This window comes from Salvia miltiorrhiza, chromosome 2 (genome assembly GCF_028751815.1).
Source record: "Salvia miltiorrhiza cultivar Shanhuang (shh) chromosome 2, IMPLAD_Smil_shh, whole genome shotgun sequence".
NCBI classification, from domain to species: domain Eukaryota; kingdom Viridiplantae; phylum Streptophyta; class Magnoliopsida; order Lamiales; family Lamiaceae; genus Salvia; species Salvia miltiorrhiza.
This window is the reverse complement of record NC_080388.1, coordinates 59,487,286-59,510,908: the sequence shown is the minus strand read 5'-3', so window position 1 is coordinate 59,510,908 and position 23,623 is coordinate 59,487,286. Positions and strand designations below refer to the sequence as shown.

At 35.7% G+C, this 23,623-nt stretch overlaps 3 protein-coding genes across 3 annotated transcripts; 2 read left to right on the top strand and 1 right to left on the bottom strand.

Moving 5' to 3' along the window:
- Window positions 1-8,946: 8,946 nt before the first annotated feature.
- Window positions 8,947-13,128, top strand: LOC131010728 (pumilio homolog 12-like). The gene is made up of 5 exons (XM_057938390.1): window positions 8,947-10,033; window positions 10,122-10,284; window positions 11,271-11,434; window positions 11,531-11,786; window positions 12,789-13,128. The coding sequence occupies exons 1-5, from the start codon at window positions 9,147-9,149 to the stop codon at window positions 12,897-12,899; spliced, it is 1,581 nt and encodes a 526-aa protein (XP_057794373.1). The 5' UTR covers window positions 8,947-9,146; the 3' UTR covers window positions 12,900-13,128.
- Window positions 13,129-17,915: 4,787 nt separating this feature from the next.
- On the top strand, window positions 17,916-20,046 carry LOC131009816 (uncharacterized). Its single transcript, XM_057937223.1, has 2 exons — window positions 17,916-19,953; window positions 20,015-20,046. Exons 1-2 carry the CDS (start codon window positions 17,916-17,918, stop codon window positions 20,044-20,046), a joined length of 2,070 nt encoding a protein of 689 aa, XP_057793206.1.
- Window positions 20,047-20,071: 25 nt separating this feature from the next.
- Window positions 20,072-23,053, bottom strand: LOC131009815 (uncharacterized). Its single transcript, XM_057937222.1, has 3 exons — window positions 22,375-23,053; window positions 21,054-21,899; window positions 20,072-20,965 (listed from the first exon to the last, which is right to left on the bottom strand). The coding sequence occupies exons 1-3, from the start codon at window positions 22,474-22,476 to the stop codon at window positions 20,072-20,074; spliced, it is 1,842 nt and encodes a 613-aa protein (XP_057793205.1). The 5' UTR covers window positions 22,477-23,053.
- Window positions 23,054-23,623: the final 570 nt, after the last annotated feature.

Genomic DNA, 23,623 nt, shown 5'->3' with positions numbered 1-23,623 from the left:
TCCCGACCGCCCTGCCGCTTTCACTCGACACTCAAGTGCCAATGTCCTCTTCTCGACTCTCTTCCTTCTTCTTCTCAACTTAGTACCTGCAAATCACAAAGAAAAACAGCAAGTAAAAGAGAAACAGAGTATAACTTAAAGAAGAAAGAAAAGAAAGTATTCAGAGGAAACTCGAGGTGGGAAAAATGTGTCCTCGGGACACTTTGGCTTAGATTTTTCCCACACAAGGCAGCAACTCTTCCGGCAACTCAATGATCACGGCTCAGGGAATAGGGAGAACTGATCGGCACTCAAATCTCACGTTGTACAGCCACCAACAACAGGAATCCGATGGACAGGGTTCCGATGACTTGCACACCCACAGTGTATCACCAAACATGAATCCGATGGTCAGGAATCCGGCGATACAATCAATCTATCGGAGCGAAGTTCACACCCACAGTCACCAATCAGGAAACCACGAACAGGAATTCGGCGACACTTCAAGAAGGAATAGCAGAGCCTTCCGAGTAAAACAGTGTGTGAAACTTACTACAATAGAAAGACTTGCAGCAGGGATAAAAATGAGTGGAGTGGAGTTAATGGTTTGTGGGAACACAAAAGAGGGCAGCCATCAATGGGGGAGGAGCTCGAGGGATCAGGAGACCAGAGGTCGGGGGAGAGCAAGGGTTTCGGGGGAGAGAGGTGAGAACGGCGGAGAGGAGAGAAGATGAGAAGGCTAAGTGAGGTGGGGGTATATCAGATGGGGTAGTGGGCTAGGGTTTGAGAAGGGGCCGAGGAACTGCTTTGGGCCTGGAAGTTGGGTCAGTTCAGAAGAGAATTAATGAGAATTGGGCCAACACTCCACAATGGGTAATTTTATTCACAGCCTCCATTTTACTTAGAAATTTCACCAAAAGCCCTAGAAATTGGGGATTTTATTTTAGGGAAGAAATAGGGAAGGAGATGAGGAGGAAGAAGAGGCGCTGGTCTCGTCGTGCCAGAGGCGGCGAGAACCAGCGATGTCACCGGGCGAGAGAGGGAGAGACAATGGAGCGAGAGTTAATGCCGAGAGAGGGAGGGAGAGAAATAACACTGTGTACAAGAAAAAAAAAAGAGATGAATAGACGATGTGATGTTGCATTGTTGTTTAATACATTAATAGATGACGCTGTTGTAAGCGGGTAGTCTATATTGGGCGGCTATAGACGGCCTCAAAAACATGCATGTCATCTATGTTTTAATAGATGGCGGTTTCTTAATTATGAGCGTCGTCTATGGCCGCTATTATAGACAACATGTTTTCGGAAAGCGTTATCTCTTCCTTAATAGATGACGCTCTTTTATGACTATCGTCTATTGCCGCCCATATAAACAACACGTTTAAGAAACCGTCATCTATAACAGGTTTTGAAATATGTCATCTATATTGTGTTTTCTATAAGCTGAATTCTTTTAGTGAATTTAAAATAATAATATAAATAAATATAAATGTACTATTATATCCTTGTAAGTTATAACCCCTAATTTTTTATAATGAATTAAACTAAAAAAATATGAAAGATGTGTATAGCCCCTCCGCTAATCACTAAAATTTGCAAAATATATATATTTGATGTGAGAAGGATCTTCATCTTCAAGAACCTTCATCTTCTTCACTCTGTCACCAGACATGAAAATGCTTCACCCATCCCCCAAATTCCAACCATTTCTATCAAATATTAATTTAACTCAACATCCAAAATATTTATAAAACTTACGAGAATCGCATCAATGGCTCTGAAGCTGTCGACTGCCTCATACGACAACGCGTAGGCGAGAAGAATATTTAAGATCATTTTCTGTGCTATTCGTATGCCTCGGCAACACCAGCCATAGCCCAGTAGTTGAAAGCATTATCCGGCAACTTGTTAAGAAAAAGAGCTCCGTATTCCATCTTCTTCACACTTCAAATTAAAAATAAAAAAGAATTGCAGATATCAATAGTTTCGATTCAAAGTGGCTATCATATTCCATCTTCTTCACACTTCAAATTAAAAAAAAAAAAAAAAGTTTTGCAGATAATAGTGGTTAACGGAGGGGCTATATAGATCAATCATTTTTTTAGAGTTTAATTTATTATAAAAAAATTAGGGATTTTAAGGATATAATGGTACATTCTTATTTATTTATATTATTACAGATTTAGGGGGGTGTATTCGTTCAAGACTTGTGTAGATTTTAAAAGTCCGTGGATTTTAAAAATCTGTAGAAGTCATGTGGATTCTTCATGATTTGAAAGGAATTCTTGCTCGGATTTTAGGTGAATTAGCAAGAATTTTTCATTGATTTTATCGGATTTCAAATCCTAAAAGCCAGCGGGCGTGGAGACCGCGCGGGAGCTGCAGGCCCCGCGAGCGCTGGGTTTACGCGAACGCTTGAGGCCCAGCGCTCGCTGAAGCCCAGCGACCGCTGGGTAATGAAATACTGCATTGAAGATGGCTTCCTCCGCAGAATCAATTTTTTACGGAGTATTGGTATGCAAAATTCTGAAGCCTAAATACATGTATTTGGTAAATGAGCTTAAGAATGAGGTCCACTCTCTGACCAAATATCCAACGTACCTTAGCTTGTCTTTGGACCAACGGATCAGACCTCGTCATCGATTCCTGGTTTCATTGAAGAAAGCTCCGAAAAGGCCAGCAGTGGGCAGGAAGTAGCAAAGAAATATGAAAGACAGTAATAGGCAGCGGAAGCCCAGCGATCGCGGCAGACCAGCGAGCGCTGGCTTCGTCAGGCTCGAGCGCTGGGTCCAGCGGCCGCTGGCTTCTTGGCCGCGGGCGCTGGAACCCAGCGAGCGCGGTGATTTTGCCAGATTTGTGAATTTTTGTGGTGGGTCGTCGGATTTGTTGATGCCTATTTTTTGAACGAAATCAATGAAAGTCATTCCAACTTAAAAGTCTGTAGATTAACGAATACACCCAGATTTTCATAGACTTTTAAAAGTCTTGAACTAATACACCCAGACTTTAAAAGTCTGCAGAAATCTATAAAAATCCTGAACGAATACACCCCCTTAAAATAGAAGCTAGTTATAAGGGTATAATAGTACAATCATAATTATTTTTATTATTTTTTTAAATAAGGGGCTATAGTGAGAAAATTAGAGGTTGTGTTTAACCCTAAGAAAAGTAGTGTAACTCCTCAGGATTCTCTAACTAATTTTCTTATATGTATTTTTCTTAATTCTTAGGATTTTTACATAGTTAGGGGTGTTTAATATTGTTTGATTGAAACACATACTAATTTTTATTAAGTAGTGTTTTGCATTATTATTAAACTAATCTTAATTAGTTTGATTTTAGAATTATGAGTCATGTGATATATACGTATCTTAACAATACATTGTTGTTACTATAAAAGTGATTATGATTATTTTGTTCATGTTAATTTGATTATTGTATTATTAGTTGATTAATTTAATTAATGAATACAAACCCATAAGCTTAATTAACAGTTTTAATTTATTGGTATTTTCAAACACATGATAAGGAGTTTGTTAAGACCCATTTTTATTTTTATTTTAAACCATTAAGAGTCAATTTTCTATGAATTATTTTCCTAGGACATTATCAATTAATATTACTTCCTTGACAAACAAACATAGAGCTTTTTACTTTTTATCATTCAATAAATTGGCATAAATGTATTTTATTTTCTACCAGACTTATCTTAGAGCCGCGTGATAAAGTGCTAAGACTATTCAAAGTTGCGACCCTCATCTTTTTTTTTCACGGGAAAAACCCTCATCTAACCCAATCTAATTTAACTTTTTAATAAAATATTCATTTTTCTTTCATCCTTATACACAACCCACAACCTAATATAATCTATTTTCCATTAATATTGACACCGAAAACCTAACATATGTTTTCTTTTTAAATTATCTATTGTGTATAATAATTTTATGTTATATTTTAAAATACAGTAATTAACTTTTTTTTACTTTGCAATATTCATACTAAAAATAAATAAAATTTACAGATTAGACTATAAAATGAAAAAATCAGGGAAAATAAAGTATTATTAGGAAAAGAGAGGTTTAATTTGCTTGTGAAAATATAACAAAATTAAGCTCTATTTAGGGGGGGGGGGGGATCAATAAGAAGTATATAATAAAATTTTATAAAAATTATACTTGTAAAATATGTTTAAAATAAAATTTTAACACACGAGTAGAAAGATGTCAAATGTCAAAATATGGTAAAAAGGTATCAAGGTCACTTAAGTTTCTTTGGCCGCCTTTGGCTGAACTTATAAGCTCCTTTAAAATGTTTGGCAAAATAAGCTCTCAAACAACTTATAAGCTCCAAAAATAAGCTTCAAGAGCTTATAAGCTCCCCAAAAAATAAGTTCCTCTACCCCAACTTATTTTTTTATAATCTCATATGCAACAATTATTTTACAAATATTTTTCAACTATAATTTATTATTTTCATTATATATCATTTAAGTTCATTTTTCTTCGATTTTCTCTCTCTAACAAAAAATTATCTCTCTAGCTTATAAGCTCAATTATCCAAACACTTCAACAACTTATAAGCTCTTAAAAATTACATCTTATAAGCTCTTAAAACATCTTATAAGCTTCAAGAGCTTATAAGATCTTTAAAATAAGCTTAGCCAAACACCCTCTTAAAGTCATGTAATTTAATATATATGTGAACAGAAATCCCATTAATTACTGCATCGCGGTCACATTATAAATTATCCAATACTTTTATACTCCATTTCTAAAGGTCTTTTCATTAGATCTATTGTGCTGTTTATAGCACATCTAACTTTGGCTCGGAGAAAGACAAATAATTAAGGAATTAAAGAGGCAGTGAGGCACTAAGTCAATAATTGAATTACCCTAAGACATTCTTTTTTTTGAAAACAACGGACATATATTCTTATTTAAAACAATAGTCACTTTTATTAAAAATATATATTTTTCGTGATAAAGTTTTTTAAAAATAAAAATTTATAATGGATTTATCACTTTGAACTAGTGATCCAAACTTCGAATCTTGTAAGCGGCGAAATTTTTATTTTTTTGGAATCACTAATTTTTTTTCAATTTTTTTATTTAGAATAATTGATACTTTTGTAAAATATTTTTTGTGCCAATTTATTGAACTGGGAAAAAATAAATTAAAGTCTTTCTCTATTAAATAAGAAAGTAGTGTCAATTGAAAATATTGTTTGAAATGCTTGGAATGTGCCTTAATATTAATTAATTTATTCAAGTGTGGTAATCGGACTTAGACAAAAATCTTTATGAGTTCACTCTTATTATACATGTGGATCCAAACTAGACTTGCATTTATTAATAACAATATGTATAAAAATGTGGTGATTTTAAGGATATGGGTTAATAAAATTAAAAATTAAATAATTAGATATTTTGTGTACGAATTAAATTAAAAAATTAAGAAGATGTTATGTGAACCAACCGAAAAGAATATTATTTATTACTCGTTTCCAACAATAGGTACCTTTTCGACAATAATTGATATTCAAACCACACAAACAAATATGGGTCGAATTGGGAATAAAATAAATGTGAGCAGCTGCGCGGAAATTAGGATGGAAGAGATCGTCGAAATTACCAGCCGCCGCGTCCACGTCACTCTACTGCCACTGCCATTGGAAAGTAATGTATGCATGAAATAATTTTATAATTTCCATACAATTGCATGCAACTTAATTTCCATTTTCCACATTGCTTTTTAATTTAGACAATATAAAAAAAACAGAGATGATACTATTTTTATAAAATCAATGATTTTAAATAAAACAAAATTAGTTATGATCATGATTCATACTGATGAAAGAAAAATACTAAATATTATTCATGATAGCATGCATATTTTTTTTTTTTTTTTTGATCGGGTCATGATAGCATGCATATATATCATATGTGGGTATCACTCTGGACACGGTTTGAAGAAGAAAAAACGAATTATAAGTTGGACTGTCATTTGGAGAAGACACGGTATTGACCAACTTAATTAAAGGTAATCTTTGATTTTTTTTTTGAGGAGAGGTAATCTTTGAATTTAACTACAATTAGAAACCTGTAACTGAATGGTTTAACTTTTATTGGAGGTTGAGTGTCAAAAGCTTCGTCAACTTTGACTCAATTTTATTTCTAAAACTGTATCGGAAGATTTGGGGATTAAGGCAGTTTGAGAAGAATCCTTCAATTTCTTGTTCAGTCGTTGGAAAATTTTAGATAACTATATACTGTATTATTTATTTTGGTACAAATTAAAAATTAATAATAACATTATAGTTAAATTTAATTTGGTTTTTTTCCCATACATTATGAAATTAATGTTTGTTCGAATTTTCCATAAATTACACTTTTTTCCAAATCAAAGCTTATGTGGTAAAATTAAAATTGATGTGACGTTTTGATTTTTTTTTAAAATTAAAAAATAAAAAGAAATTCAATGGGCCACAACTGAAAGCCGCACGGCGACTTGAAGGTATCAATGATAATGCAGCAAATAAGATAGTTTTTTTTATTCTTTTTTTTTTAAATTACTCGATTCATCCACTAATTCAAGGTCTAGGAGGCAAAACACGAATTTTAAGAAAAAATATATTTTTATTAGTTGAGTGGAAAGAGGGACCCACAAAGTGTATTGTTAATTAGTTGAGTGGATAAAAAACATATTGTTTATTGAGACCCACCAATTAAAAAATAAATAAAAAGTTACTAAAAATAGATAGGTCTTGAATTGCTGGACATACCAAAAAGGCTAGTAGGCTTTGAATTAGTGGACGGAAGGAGTATAATTTATGAGAAAAACCAAAATTTGACTATATATAATGTATGAATTTATAGTCAATTAACCCTTTATCCTATCACTTAAAATAAACATATCTTAAATGTAAAATTGTAGTAATACTTTTGTTCCTTCGTCACAAACAATCTTAGGTAGGCACATATTTTACAAATTATTATTTTGAATAATAATAATAATAACAATAACAATAATAATAATAATAATAATAATAATAATAATAATAATAATAATAATAATAATAATAATTTTTCTGCGATTTGAATATTATATTATAAAGTCTACCCACAAAATCGAGTTTTTTTGCTTTTTTGGTGGGTAAGTAACTTCGTGCTACTCGGCTTGCGCTTAAACTTCAAGATATATACTTAGAAAAGTCACTTTTTAATACTCAAATAAGTAAGGAGAAATTACATTTTAACAATCGAATAATTTACCCTTTAACGAAAATATCTTGAAAAGTACCATTTAAATACCAGAACTAAATTTTTGTATTGTTCATAAGTTTACTGGTTAGTCTGACGTTAATTTGGATTTAAACATAAATATTTTAATATTGAGGAGCATATATTGTTGTTTCGTTTTTAAATTTTTTAAAATAATACTCCTCTGTTAAGAAAGAATATGTATACCAAATTTTGACACGAGTTTTGATAAATATATTAAGTAAATGAGTGGAGAAATAAATCTATTTTTATTGTAATGTTACGATCATAGAGATAATTCTTTTTTGATTGGTGATATATGTGATAAAATTGTGACTAAATTGAAAAAATGAAAATATATTTTAATAAATTTATTATAGAGTAATATTTAAAAATAAAATATACTACATGTTTTTAGACTACAAATAACAATGACCAACTATACGATATTAAAAAGGGAGTTTTCAATTTCAAATTGATTTCAAATCAATTTCAAAATTGAGTGGCAATTTTGTAGTTAGAATAAAATTGAAGGTTTATATATAAGCTATACATCTTTTTTTTTTTTCCTTTTCTTTAACTTCTTATTTTTCTATTTTATTTCTTTTTTTAAAATTGTGAAATTCGACTAATTATAAAATATTTGATGTGCATATCAAATTAAAGATCATGACAAGAGCTTTAATTTGATATATGTTATGTAAATATTGAATTTAAAATATAAAAATTATATTTATTTAAAGATTAAGACTTAAGAAAATTCTCTCTTTTCTCTCCTCTTTTTTTTTTTGAATAAATATATTAATTTTTTCAATTATCTTTTAGCTTATATTGTTTTCATTTTTTAAAATATCATTTTTTATTAATATGAATTATTCTCTATTATTTTTATATTAAACTAAAATATATTTATCTTAAATTATACTATTTTTAATTATATTTAGAATTTTTATATAATAATCAAATAATCAATTTTAGATATAATAAAATATAAAAATATTTTTCGTGCAAATACTAGTTTGATGAATGCTCGACCACCACCTCATCAATTAATTAACAAAAAAAGAAAATCCGTCTCCTCAACCAACCATGGTGGACGACCCATCCTCAAAAGACCCCAAAGTTTCTCCACTTCTTTTATGATAAGTGTCAATTTGTTATTAGTTTATAATTTTTTATATTGATATTAAGTTAACTGTTTAATATATTTGGTATATTATATCAAAATAAAAAAATTAAAAACATCTATTCTATGTAAATAGACACTCATCTTGTTATAGTTGTACATATAATATAACTATATTATTTTCTGTATATATAACATCAATTTTCACTATTAAAACTTCATCATTCTCTCTTAATTTATTAATATTATCTTAATTAGTATTTAATACAATTTAAAATATTATGATTAAAAATGATAACAAAATAATTGTATAAAATATTGTGATTGGAGTGGTAATCGATAAACGATATATTCAATATAAATGTGGTTGGATAGGATGGATATAATGATATGGAAGAGAGAAAAAAATTAATTAAATATTGAAGAGACTAGTAGAGTGTGATTGGGGTAGTTGTTGATAACTATGAGATGTAGCGAGAATGTGAGTGATAAATTATGAAGCAGAATCGTGGCCGATTATTGAATTTTGGAATATTTTTATTCGTTTCGTGATAAAAATATTAAATTAGTACTATAATTTCACAAAATACTCATTAAACTAAGGAAGTTCCAAAAGAAATCGAAGCAGAAGAAGATAGATGTATATATAAAAAAAAATGAAAAAAATAGAGAGAAGGTAAAAGGAGTGTCCGTCCCTCCCCTATAAATAAAACCCCTGAGTAAACCCCTCCCTACAAAATCTTCAACCCAAAAACACACACACACACTCGCAAAACGGCGATGGAGCCACATATCTTTGAAAATCTATGCTCTTCGCCCTTCCAACCGCCTGAGGATTTCTTCACCCCGGAGGCGTACCGCTTTTTCCCCGCCGCAAACCATCGCCAAACCCCTCTGATCACCGAGTCCGACCAAACAATCGAATCAGCCTTTTCCAGGCTCAACCTCGCCACCAATGTCCGATTCCGGTCCCAGGAGGCGTCGTTCCACGGCCATCCCGCCGCCGTCGACGTAGGCGGAGCAGCATCAATTCCGCCACCAATGGCTTACGGGGGAAGCCAGCAGCAGCAGGCTTTAAATTGGGCTCAGACTTCCAGCGTCAATGGGCCTCTCGGCCTCCCTGGGGCCCGCCAGAATATCAATGTGGGCTCCAGTTTCTCGGGTGGGGGCCCATACGTTCATGCAGGTGGTCATATTCATAATCAATTGATAAACTGTTATCAAAGACTGGATTTTTGTGATGCTAACAACTCCGATGATTTTGACTACCATATCTTGCATGGCAAGGAATCCCGAAGGTACAACGTTCCGGTTGTACCTTTGGCTCGAAAGAATAATTCTTTTGCAAATTCTTTGTATACTGATCAGCAGTTGTATAAGTTGGCGCACCATCTAACTATTGAAAACATGATTGGGAAAATTGTGTCCTTGGCCAAAGACCTAGTTTGGAGCAGCGTCTTGATTTTGAAATTGGAGGTGGGGATGAGTGATAATGAAATCGAGATGATTGTGTTGGAAGTTATGGAGTCTTGTGATGATTTGTTGAGAAATCAGTTTGGTAGCCAATTTGTGCATAAGCTTTTCGCGGTGTGCAATGAGGATCAGAGGACTAGGATCATCATGGCCCTCACCAGAGTTCTCACTTCAATTTGTCTCAACCCTTCTGGGTATGAACAAAATGACTTTTTTGTTTGTTTGTTTGTAATAATTTGCATATTAATTTATAAAGTTGTGATGTGGGTGATTCATATACAGGGCTAAAGCTATACAGAAGTTGTTGGAGAAGCTGAATACGCCTCAGCAAATATCATTAGTTGTGGCTTCTTTAATTCCTGATGCCTTTGTCTTAGCCACCGACTGCAATGGTCAACATATCATACACTTCTGTGTTAAGCGTTTTCCTGGGGAATATACAAAGGTAGTAGACAAAGAAAATATTAATTTACTTTGAACTATTGATTGTCATGTACAATTTGGCCCATTATGCATGGGATTACTTGGTTTGACTTGTTCAATTATTGTGTTTACTTGAAGATTCTATGTGTTCAAATGCTCCTCAGTTAATTGTTTGAGTACTAGTAATTGTCTAGTTGTCTCATTTCCTGTTAAGTTTTAGGGATTCTATCCTTTGGTTCTGATTACAAAGTACATAGGGTTAATAACTTGCCAATTCTTGGGATCAATGTTGTATCCTATATATGAACTAGTATTGGTCTAAGCAGCCTTTATACAGGGGAGAAGTTGAAGATTTAATTACTCGTTTTGATGTTTTAGTGGTCAATAGTGATGGTCTTATATAAACGAGGCTCGTGCTTGTTTGTGCTAAAGCTTGTGGTAGACTGATGCTTCTAGGAAACTTTTGTCATGTTAAACACGCAAAGCATTGCGAATATCACGACAACTTTTCTTATTATATACTCGACCATCTGGAGCTTTATCTTAGAACTCTTGAATGTCTAATGTAGGGTGCTTTTAGGCCTTACTTTAATCTAGCTATACAGTAAAAGTAAAGTCCTTCATTTCACACACAAAATATCATTCAATACCTAATTTCCTACTCCTACCATTTCCCAACTGACTTCGCATTATGGTCTCTCAGATCAATCAGTAAACTATGACCGAACTTAGAGGTGGAATGCAATTCCATGTAACTTGGTCCATAATCGGATTTTATTTATTTTGTAAAGAAAACTTCCCATTCCTATATGTCCTCGTGTGAAACAACTTGAATCTTGTTTTTGTTATCTTTTTTTTTTTCGTGCTTCTCAGCATACAGTAATGAATCTTCCCTGGGAATTGTAGTGTTTTTTTATATAGACCTAGAAATGGTGGATATTTTATTGATCTATTATTATGTCACTGTGCGGCTCAATCATATATCTAATATTGAATTTTAAATGGCAGCACCTTCTGAAAGTGATTGCAGAAAACTGCTTTAGAATTGCAACTAATAAAAGTGGATGTTGTGTGATACAATCATGCGTGGAAAATTCTCGTGGAGAAACAAGAGAAAGATTAGTAAGTGAGATAATAGAGAATGCTGTGCAGCTTGCTGAAGATCCTTATGGGTATGATTCCAAACCTATCTGATTTATTTCATTGAGGCTCAACTAATATCTGCAGCATTATTGAATCATTTTATTGTTCATTCTTTTGACATGTAGAAACTATGTGGTGCAACATCTTCTCGGGATGAAGATGCAAAAAGTCACGATATATCTTCTGAGACAGTTCCAAGGCTGTTTTGTGTCTCTTTCCTGCAACAAGTATGCCAGCAATGTAGTGGAGAAGCTCTTACAATCGGGAGAAGTGGTTTCTGCAACTATTGTCTTGGAACTGCTGAGAAGCCCAAATGCCTCGATGCTTTTAGTAGATCCCTTTGGAAATTTTGTCATTCAAAATGCATTGTCGGCAACAAAGGTGAGATATCCCACTTTGCGTTTCAATGTTTTTTTTGCTTTAGGTTTCTATAGTTTCGCATCTTGGAACCATTCACTCTGCTAGTCCTTAAATTGTGCATGAGTTCATCTTCATCCCCAATAACATTTATTTGTGCTCTATAGCACTAAAATTACTCGGGCCTCGGAGATCAACATATTACTACTCTAAGGAGGTGTTTACTATTCAGGATTCACAATATACATTGTTGAGTATCTTTATCATAATTATTAGGATGTCTCCAATCCTACCCCTTTCAATTGGATATGACTCCAGCAAGTTATCCCAAATTCTAGAAATTATCAAGGGCCTTAGGATATCTCAAGTTTCTAATCTATCTTAATAAACAATAGATTATCATAGTTTCTAATCCATCTTAATAAACAATAGATTAGCATATAGTACTATTTTAATCTACTCCCTCCGTCCACGAAATGAGTACCCATTTGGGAGTGACACGAGTTTTAAGAATTGATTAAGTGTGTGTAAGTGGAATAAAAAGGCCCATTTTTATTGTGAGTGGGCTGTGTGAGGTACACTTACTAAAAAAGGAAATTAGTACTCATTTGGTGGACGGAGGGAGTATTTAGTAAACGCCCCTTAACAATACAAGTAACACATAAATAGATAAAGATATTGCATGCTTAAATAAAAAGTAGTGTCCTTGATGACCCTAGCCAGAATATTTTATAGGAAAATCCTATTAATTTCATTGTGGCTGGATATATAATTGGTCAAGTAACTATAGCTGGATAACCAGATATGCCCTTGTTTAAGGTCTTAGCGAGAGAAGCTATCATGAATTTCTATTTTCCATTGCCTAATGACTTGAATGTACCAATTTTACTGGGATTTCTTGAAGTTGAAATTTGAATAGATATCAGCATAAACGCCTTCCAATATTTTCAATGGATGTGAACTGTTCAGCCTTAATACACGGGGTTTTCGTAATGCATATGTCTCGTTTGTTCCTAATTTACACAGGGAAGAGTCTTTGATTCTTTGGTGAAATTGATCCAAGTTAATGCAGCATCCATGCAAAGCAATCTTTATGGGAAAAAGATCCTTGCTTGGTTTGACAAGAAGAAGCCTTAAAATGCCTCTAGCTAGCTTCTTACATTATAAAGATGGTGGTGTATATTTTGTTGTTTTTCTACTTGTTTAATTGTTTGTCTAATTCATAGGTATTTGCATCCAACTGCATATTTTTGAAGTAGCACTTCGGATTCAACTAAGCTAAGCAATGTAGAGAGTGTTGTACATAAATTGTAAATTTGAAGCAGCTACACGTATTATTAACTCAGTTACTATAGCTGAAGTTTGCGTTTTTCCCCATCTTTGTATGTTGAGTTACATTCTATGATTTCCTTACTTTGATAATAAGTAATTAAGCCAGAGTTACATTCTATGATTTCCTTACTTTGATAATAAGTAATTAAGCCAAGCATTGAACTTGCGATTTGCTAGGCTACATTACAAATAATATCATGTAAGTGCTAACTCATTTGGCTTATTTCTTTTTTTCATATTAATTTCCTAATTATATTATTCACAAGTTTTTGTTCCAATGGGATTTTGGCGATGCCTCGTTAAAGTATATCCAACTAAATTATGCATATATCAGTGTATCTCCATATATTGTTTTCTTTTCCCCTTCTCCATATAGTGTTTCTCATAAAAGTTGGATATACTTCCCGATGATATTTTCCTCTAATATATATCATGCTCATGATTCGGGGTTGAAAATAGTTTATAGTTGTTAATAATTAAGTTTTATTTTATGGTTGATATTAATATTAGGGTTCATATTTGGGTTTATAGTTATTTTTAGCTCTTTATGGTGCTTTCTCTTTAATTGCAAATATATTATAAGAAGATAAGATAATCAGAAAATATAGAAAATTTTATCATTCCACACTTTTTTTATCTCATATTCTCTATGGTGAAAATATTATTACACAAATACTCAAGGTAATATTATCATGATTAGAGTAAAAAGATGAAAAAATGGATGCTTGGATTTTAATTTCTTCCATGCTGCTTAGGGAAATATATTCATAATATGTGAAAAAGTGAAAAAATAATAAATATATATTTTCCATCAAGGAGAACACGCCCTTTTACGATTATTAATACTAAAAAAATGTGCTAAGAACACCCTTTATATTTTATAGATATTTTAATACATTCTACCAAATATGATATTACTAAAAGACATCTCAGTCAAACATATCACACATTATCCCATACATATCACACCTTATCCCATATCGCATAAACGAGCACTTAATGTATTAGTGAAGGGACATTCAAATATCATATCATTCTCTTATTTACTTATAAAAAAAATAACATTTTATAATTTTAAAATTGATTTAGCTATGAATGTGTATATATATGAAAAAAGAAAATTTAAACCACATACTAAGAGAGCAAGAGTATAATTTTTCAGGACAAACAAAAGAGAAATAATATGAAATTATTTCTATGAGAATGGGAGAATAATTAGTATGGCGTGTCGTATCATTAATAGACACATTATCACATGCTCACAATTGATAGATGGTAGTATCTTTTGTAGTTGGAACTAACTTCTTGAAATTTCATATGAGGGTACATGCTCCAATACTATAGCTAGTTAGAGACTATGGCTGCGTTCACTTTTATGGATAAATTTATTCATGGAAAATATTGGATAATATAAATGTCTCATTTCTTTTCCAATATTTGACACAAAAGAAATGCTCACCATTTTTCTTTCCTTATTTTAAGTTCAAGGATGGATAATATTATCACACAAAAAATGAAGGGATCCATCTTTGAAGTGAAAATAAGAAAACAAAAATGGTGAGCATATCTTTTGTGTCAAATATTAGAAAAGGAAGGAGACATTTAAAGACATAAATTTGTGTTATCCATCATTTTCTATGAATAAATTTATTCATTAAAGTAAATGTAGCCTAATATTTTTCGTAATTGCTACGAACCCATAAGGGGAAACAATGACCACGACTCATGTTGGCGTCAATCTGATCTAAATAAGGTATTAGGTCACAACTTCTAATGTAATAACACTTTATTTTCTAAAAAAATCGATCTCACAATTTTTAGCTACATTTTTTTTGTTTTTCAATCTACCATCCATTAGGTCGGCATATAGTCTTAGTATCGCATTTTCATGGCTATGGATAACTATTAGGTGCACCGAACTTTAAAGTCGATTAAATCTTATCCCATCAAAACTTCAATCAGCTCCGACAAAGATCAAAACCATGTGCACATCAATAACAATTCCACTAACTTTAAACGTGTTGGAGTTTATGTAAGACCCATATATATGGATGCTATTAGCTAAATTAATCAAGCTTGAGCTTAATATATAATATTCAACTTATTTAATTAACTCGTTAAATACTTTTACTTAAAAAATATATAAAATTATTAGCTAGATACAATTTAAATTTATATATTATAGTAAGTAATATATAGTTATATCTAATCTCTAATTAACTTTATTTGATATAACTAAATATATTTTTTTAACTAAATAAATACTATTCCCTCCTCCCCTAAAATTATGCAGGAATTTTTTGGTAAAGATTGTTGAATGTATTAATTATGGAGAAAGAATTTGACATTGGGATTATTGATTGTGGTTGAGCCTGATATTGATAAATGAAGTAAGTTAATTGGGTAAGACAGTATTGAGGTGAGCTAAGTTGGATTAGACTAGGGCTGTAAATTCGGGTACCCGCGGGATAAAATTCGTCGAAATCCCCGCCCTCACCCGACCCTCCTTCATACTGCGGGTACCCGAATACCCGCAGCGGGTATACCCTCACAGTCCCACAATTTTTTTTAATTGTAATTTTGCGGATTTTTGGTCCCGCTGGAGGGTATTTTATCCCGCGAGAGGGTATTTTGTCGCGCATTTCATAAAAAAATTTGAACATATCATTTCTATTTCATCGATTATCCATAAAACCTGTGACGAATAAATAATAAATAAACAGGTGACAAACAAGCACAACAATCAAAATTATTCCTAAATAAAATTAGATGAGAGAGAGAGAGACGAACGAAAACGATTAGGGCTTGGAGGTTTTGGGAATTTTAACCTAAATAAAATTATTTAATTTTAATTTTTAAATATTACCCGAGGGTACCCGATATTCACGATTTTTGAGAATATGCTACCCGCACCTGACCCTCCTCTTTAAATTTGCGGGTATCGGGTACCCGATATTCGCACGGGTATCGGGGCGGGTGAGGGTATACCCGATACCCGCAACCTGATTTTACAGTCCTAGATTAGACGATGGTATAATTGTTGAGTATGTGGAGTGGAGATGAGATCCAGTGTCCCACAATTTTATGTGTGTCACTATGTCTCATGTTTATATCTATTATTTAAAAAATATTTTTTATAAAAATAAAATTTATTATAATACTATGAATTATATTGAAGTTTTATTTCAAAAAATTAATTTTTTTAAAAAGTATATACCATGACTTTGAATTTATCAATATATTATTAGTTAATAAAAGTGAAATTAAATGATAAAAAATAATTATATACCCTAGATTGATGGAATAAACCCTAGTTAATAATCACAAAATTAAACTAAAGCATATAAAGTTGAAAATGAAAAAAAATATACATAAGAAATTAAATAAAATTGAAAACGGGATACAAAATGAGACATAAAGTGTGGTATACTGAATTTAATTCCATGTGGAGGGAGGGAATGGCGGAGACTTTGATATGATATGACGCAAATCAGCAATTAACTATAATTAAGCATTTGGATAAACAGAAATCACCTGACAGCTGTATTCCTCTATTTCCTGACCTACCTTATTTTGACGGCATTAATTCACTACCTCCCAACCACTATTCCTCCATATATGTATACCTTCTTCATTCTTTCCTGTCTCTCTCAGCTGACATAATTAAGATGAAGCTGCTTCCAGCATTGCTCCTACTGACCCTCTTTCTCGCCACAATGGCAATGGCAGATTCAAGTAAGTCACCCTAATAGTAATATAATTGCTTTTATTTAGTGACAATACATAGTAGTAGCATTTTTGATAAAATAAATAAGTTTTGTATCACACCCCATAAATAAATAAGTTTTGTAGCACATTTGACCTAAAGTACATAAGTACAAGTCAATAAAGTGAATGATAGTGACATATTACTTATTTTTGATTTAAAAATAACCAAATAAAATAAAAATCTGATTCCCTCTCTCTCTATCACGTTAAAATTAAAACTGAGTAAGCAAACCATATCTTATGGCATTATGGCGTGAATTTATGTGATCAAAATCTGATTCTCTCTCTTTGATTTAAAAATAACCGAAATCACGTTAAAATGTGATTTAAAAATAAGCAAAATCTGATTCTCTCTCTCTATTCACGTTTATGGCGTGATTTTATGTGATATTATGGTTGTTGGGTGCATTTACACCAACTCAAACACTTGTTAAGGAAACAACCTTAAATTCACGAAATTAAATGCTCCGTACACGGCTGCTGTGGGTAGTTAATGAAGGATACCAACCAAATGTTCATTCATCAGACATTTGAACAAGAAAGAAGAAGAAAATCCTCTCAATACACATACACGACTCATACACGGTTGCTCAAAAATTCAAAAAAAAATCATCTAAAGGCTTGTATTACATAAGGTATGTGAAATACATATTTTTTTTTAATTTTCGGCTGTACACGGTTGGTGTTCTAGAGTACACGGTTGTACACGGTTGTACACGGTTTGAGTTTTAGTGATTTTTTGTTGTTTATTTCAATAATTATGTTATATATATGACTTATTACATGTTTTGGACTAAAAAACGACATAAAAAAACACTCTGTACGCAAATTACCTTATTTTTGAACCCTTAGTGTTCTGCTGTACACGGTTAGGGTTTCTGTGTACACGGTTGTGTACACGGTTGTACACGGTGGTCGAATTTGCTGTACACGGTTGGGTTGAATATGATTTTGAGGTTATTTTTAGCATGTTTGTATATTCAGTTGATGTATTGGGGTACACGGTTTCCTGTTTGTGTATTTAAATGTTGTATTTTTGTCGTTTTGAAGCAGATGTCGTTTCAAGCAATCGTTATACGGCACAGTGGTCAGTGGAAATTAACCGAGTATGAAGGAGGCGATGAGGTTGTCGTGTACATGTCTAAGGAAGACCTTTGTCATGCGAAATTGATGCAAGAGGTGCACGATCAATTAAACGAGGATGGTCGATCCACTTATATGCTTTTCTACACATCGACCACGGACGAAGGGCGAAGAATAAAAGTGGCTTTGAAGACTGATTCGGATTTGAACCGACTGATTTCCGAGCATAAGAAATATCCCGTTGTTTACGTGATCGAGAAGGGCAAACAATCTGCGGCTCCGATTCCTCATACTCAAGAGCGGGTATATTATGAGGGACATCGGTCTACTGTGTTTCCTATCGAGACGGACGTTGGAAGAAGTATCCCTACACACGATGATAGTAGGGACGATTCATCGTCGCAGGAGGAGGAAGACGAGTCCGAGTCTTCGGATGAGGAAGAAGAGGCGATACGACGCAGAGAGATATTGGATTCAGTGTCGACTGAACAGGAAGCGTGGAGACAGACAGGGCCTCAGAATTTCACATCGGATGATCAGCCCGATGTCGAGCCTCGTGTTGGAGTTCAGCAGCTTGAGGCACGTGACTGGGGGATTCCAGTCCTCGATTTTGACGATGCGCCGGCATTAGGTTGGGAGGATTCTAACGTATTGGAGAGCGGGATATTATCAGTGGGGGCTCTATTCCGGTCGAAGGATGATTTGGCAATCGCTGTTGGCCTGTACCATATGGAGAATCACGTGGAGTACGCCGTGCATCGTTCCAGTACGACCCGTTTGTGGTTTGTTTGCAAGCATGGCAACGGTTGTCCGTTCATGCTGCGAGCCGTTCAGAGTGCATCGATCTGGAGAGTGATCAAGGTGGTGATGGATCATACCTGCCACACGGATTTGAATCGCACTGCCCCGAGACAGATTCCGGCGAGGGTTGTTGGAAGATATTTTGCACGGAAATTGGTAGGCGAGGGGGTCGTTTTGAAGCCGAAGGAGATGATGTCAGAGATGCAGCGCTTATTCGGTATTGAGATCAATTACAGCTTCGCTCTCCGCGCAAGAAACATCGCGATTGAGATGACGTATGGTGATTTTGGGAACTCGTATCAGATGCTCCCATCGTATTTGTATATGCTGAGAATGAGTAATCCCGGCACATTATACGACCTTGAGATGAAGGATGATGGCAAGTTCCATCATATGTTTGTTGCACTTGGACAGAGCGTGGCTGCCTTTGAGAAGGGTTACTTGAGGCCGGTCATCGTCGTAGACGGGACCCATCTGAAGGGAAGGAACGGCGGCATTTTGTTCGTCGCTGTTACAAAGGATGGGAACGAAGCAATATTTCCTCTCGCAGTTGGGCTTGGTCCTATCGAGAACGACGAGTCTTGGACTTGGTTCTTCCACCGACTGCGGACTTGCTTTGGTCAGCCGGATGATCTCTTGATTGTGTCTGATCAGCACAAGAGCATCAGAAATGCTGTGGAGTGTATCTACCCGAACGTCCCTCACGGGTTGTGCTATTACCATATCCAGAAGAATCTCGCGCATTATGGGCAGCATGTAGCTGCAGTCTTCAAAGCAGCGGCATATTCCTATCGATCAGACGATTTTCAAAGGAATTTTTCTGCGCTTCAAGTACTGAAAGTCAACGCGTACACACGCCTCGACACTATTGGTGTGGAGAGATGGGCCAGGTCCAAGTGCCCTGTACGACGCACGAGCTTCATGACGTCGAATGCTGCCGAGACGATGAACAGTAGACTGTTGTGGGCACGACGCCTCCCGGTTGCTTCATTGATCGAGACCTATCGAGCCATTATGGAGAAATGGTTCGATAGGCGACGCATCTCGGCTGCATCGAGGTCACATGAGTTGACTGAGGTAGTAGAGGGAAAGTTGCATGTGGCTGTCGAAGCGGGTCGGCAATTGGCTGTTCGAGGGACGACGACGCACATGTTTAGTGTTGAGGATGATCATGCATTCTACATTGTCGATCTCGAAAATCGGACTTGTAGTTGTGCTCAGTTCGACCTGGATGACATTCCGTGTCGTCATGCTTGTGCCGCTATTAGGTACCTCATTTATTACAAATTTTGCATATTGAATTATTTTTTTGCAAATTTATCTTTTTATCTTTGCATTTTATTAGGCGTGCAGGACTGCAAGTCACGGATTTTGTTGGAGGATATTTCAAACAATCCGTGCTGTTGGCCACATATATGGAGCGTATTGTTCCCGTTCCACATCCTATGTCTACGAGGCGGATCCATGTCTCCAACTGAGTGCCTATGGCTAACATGAGGTGGATCCTCACGCTCTGATCGCCTAGGACTAGGAATGTGAGATGTAGACCGTCTGCGACTGGGGCTCGGCTGGTCGTACTCCTCACTCTGATGTCTATGACGACTGGCATGGCTGGATGATGATCTATGCCTCCTCGAAGAAGAACGTCTCCCAAAGATGTCCTTCACAGCGGCTATGACCTTCTTCGTAATTTTGGCGACCAGTCCATGCTCAGAGTCGTCGTCTACAAGCTCGCGACGTATCTCGCGCCGCATCTCTGGGACCACAGTCCGGATCTGCTCCTGTGTGATACGGGCAATCAGGTCCTCATCGCGTCGCCTCCAATAATCCTCATCTCGGTCTGCCTGAGGCTCGCGATCATCAAACTCCTCTGACCTGCGCCGCTTCGACGGGCTGCCACTTGGCTCCTCATACGTCTGCCTATGTCGCTCGACATGGACAGGGACAGGCTGCTTCTCACGAGCCCTCTCTGCCCGTGAGCTACTCCTCGGGACAGGGACAGGCTGCTTCTCACGAGTCCTCTCTGCTCGTGAGATACTCCTCTGCACAGGGGGAGGCCTAACAGGAGGAGGCGGCTCCGGTACAACTGGCTCTGTCAAGCCAGCGTATTTCCCTCCGGGATGGTATCGTACAGAAAAGGGCTCTGGATGCCTCAGGGTCTGCAAATAAAATGAATCATTCTCCTCCTCGACCGGTTCGAGTGTCCGGTGACACTCAGCCTGCACAAAGATGAATCGATCATTTCTCATTATTCGTTAATCATAACATAATAAAAGGATTGAAACTGTAAAAAACAACAATAATTACCTCATGAGCATCAAAAAAGTGGGTGAAGTCAGAAGCCGACTTCCAAGTCGTCCAGTTCACCAATCGTGGCATCTGCAACCTCGTGTCACGCATCCCACACGCGCGGCCCAACCTCGGAATGGCCTCGTACGACCAAATCTGTAATGCCCATATGGGCCCATAGAAGTGGTACGTCTTCCTATTACCGGTAATCTCGTTGGGATGCTTCTTCAACACACTCATCCCATGACACAAAATCTGGAATGAGTAAGAGCCCCACGGGAAGTCGGACCATGCCTGATCTTCCTCTACCAGTGCCCACACCCACTCGTGCACGTATTTATAATCCCGACAGAAGATGAGATCATACGCCACGAGAATATTGGCCGCCTTCAAATAATCCTGGGCACTGTTGCCCAGACTGCGGCTCACGAACCGCTTCCGCAGATCCTTCACTTCCACCTTCTTGCCTTTCAAAACTCGGTGCCATAGACTCTGCTTCCCAACACGGTGATCCACATCAGGATCAAAACGCTGCGGGGATGGCCCGAAACACAACCCCGTCACCAGACAATACTCCACTGCACCGAATCGAATGTCGTGTCCACCAACGTGGAACCACTTCTCCCACGGACCGAATGCTTCGTCATACAACTCCCGTGCAAGAAGATGGTGCAGTGCGGCATTCGCACTATCCTGCCTCTTCAACTGAAGTAAATGCCCAAACGGACCTTGATTAAATTGTTCCAATCGCTGGTAGTGCGTCAGACAGGTCTCCACTTCCTTCAGTGTCGTGTCCTTTACATAGTGATTGATTCGTCCGGCATAACCTTGCATGCACGGACGTAACCAAACATGCCTCGGAGGCTGCAATTAATTCAAAAAAGATGATCAGTATCAAAAAATATCAACCGTGTACAGATTCTAGACCAACCGTGTACAACCGTGTACGATTATAGACCAACCGTGTACAACCGTTTCAGATTATAGACCAACCGTGTACAACCGTGTACAACCGTGTACGGATGAACAAACCGTGTACGGTTGTACACGGTTTGTTCATACACGAAAAATACATCTATACGTTGAAAATACATAATTAGGGCATATTAAATCAATTAATACTAATCGTGTAACATAAATACCTAATCGTGTACAACCGTGTACTGAAGAACCATACACGGTTGTACACGGTTGTTCAAATTACTTTCCAGAATCAAAATTTCGCAAATTACCAACATTATGCCATACATAAACACCTAATAATCAACTATTGTGCACAATTTAACAATACAAAACACATAAATTCAAATTTTAACAAATATAGTTCACGGTTACTTACCGGATTCGGCGTCGGGTATTTTTCCCTCCTCGATGTACTCGGGCGATGGCCTCGTTCTACAGGCTGTTCTTCCCCATCGTAATCTGATTCCGTTGAACTCATAGTGGCTTGAGTTTATGGAGTGCACGGTGGGCTTGAGTTTATGGAGTGCACGGTGGGCTTGAGTTTCTTAGAGAGAGAGAGAGGCGTGTATGGAGTTTTTGGAGTGCACGGTCCTTAAGGTTTTTGTCTCTTTTTTTTTTGAATTTGGAAGCTGAATAATAGAAGAGAGAGAGAGAGAGAGAGCCGTGTATAGTGCACGGTCTTCTCAATATTTGCATAAGATTCTTTTTTTGGGGAATGATTTGAAACAAGATTCTTGTTTGACCACTTTTCAGCCGATCCTCACGATTCATGCTTCCAAATCGTGTACATGCAAGAAAAGAAACCCTAAACCCTAAAAGATATACTATCAGATCACGATTTTGGAAGAGAGAGAGAGAGACATAATAAGACAAATCGTGATAATGATAGAAGATTCTATCAGCCACGTTTTTTATTGTTTAAAGAAAACAAATTTTTTAAATAAATCAAAGATTTGGTGGGACCATTAAGAATGTGCTACAAAACTTATTTATTTATGGAGTGTGATACAAAACTTATTTATTTTATTCAAAGGGCTAGATAAAAATCTCACCCTTTTATTTATTATATTAATGAAAAATAAAACAGTAGGCTACTGCGAGTCGAAATGCGGGGATCGATGCGCCAAGGCGGGCGTCAAAGACCGCTGCTTGAAATACTGCGGCATCTGCTGCGCCGACTGCAAATGTGTGCCTTCTGGAACCTTCGGGAACAAGCATGAGTGCCCTTGCTATAGAGACAAGACCAACTCCAAAGGCAAACCTAAATGCCCTTGAATTCTAGTAATTACCTACAATATTATATATATTTGTGTTGTTGCAAATCCTATAATATAGATGGCCTTCATCTGATGTACGCTCCTACTGCGATTAATATCTATGAGTTTCTTATATTGTTACTAATTTACTCTCCTTTTTTGGCCCAAAACTTTGATTATTAGGTTGAAATTAATTAACATTTCCAATAAGTCTATGCTGGTCTGGTCTGGTATGCTTCATTACTTATGGAAGATATAAACCTTAATAATCTGACAAAACTCAAACACTTTAATCTTTCTGTGAGAAAAGATTTAAAGTGAATTTGGAGGTACACTTTTCTTTTTAGTTCTGTGAAGGATCCTACACTA

Coding starts and splice junctions, on each gene's coding strand:
- LOC131010728 (XM_057938390.1), top strand. CDS start 9,147: ATGGAGCCACATATCTTTGAAAATCTATGCTCTTCGCCCTTCCAACCG. Junction 10,285..11,270: donor TTCCTGGGGAATATACAAAG/GTAGTAGACAAA, acceptor TTTAAATGGCAG/CACCTTCTGAAAGTGATTGC. Junction 11,787..12,788: donor ATGCATTGTCGGCAACAAAG/GTGAGATATCCC, acceptor TAATTTACACAG/GGAAGAGTCTTTGATTCTTT.
- LOC131009816 (XM_057937223.1), top strand. CDS start 17,916: ATGTCGTTTCAAGCAATCGTTATACGGCACAGTGGTCAGTGGAAATTA. Junction 19,954..20,014: donor CGATCTCGAAAATCGGACTT/GTAGTTGTGCTC, acceptor TGCCGCTATTAG/GTACCTCATTTATTACAAAT.
- LOC131009815 (XM_057937222.1), bottom strand. CDS start 22,476: ATGAGTTCAACGGAATCAGATTACGATGGGGAAGAACAGCCTGTAGAA. Junction 21,900..22,374: donor AATACCCGACGCCGAATCCG/GTAAGTAACCGT, acceptor AATTAATTGCAG/CCTCCGAGGCATGTTTGGTT. Junction 20,966..21,053: donor ACTTTTTTGATGCTCATGAG/GTAATTATTGTT, acceptor ATCTTTGTGCAG/GCTGAGTGTCACCGGACACT.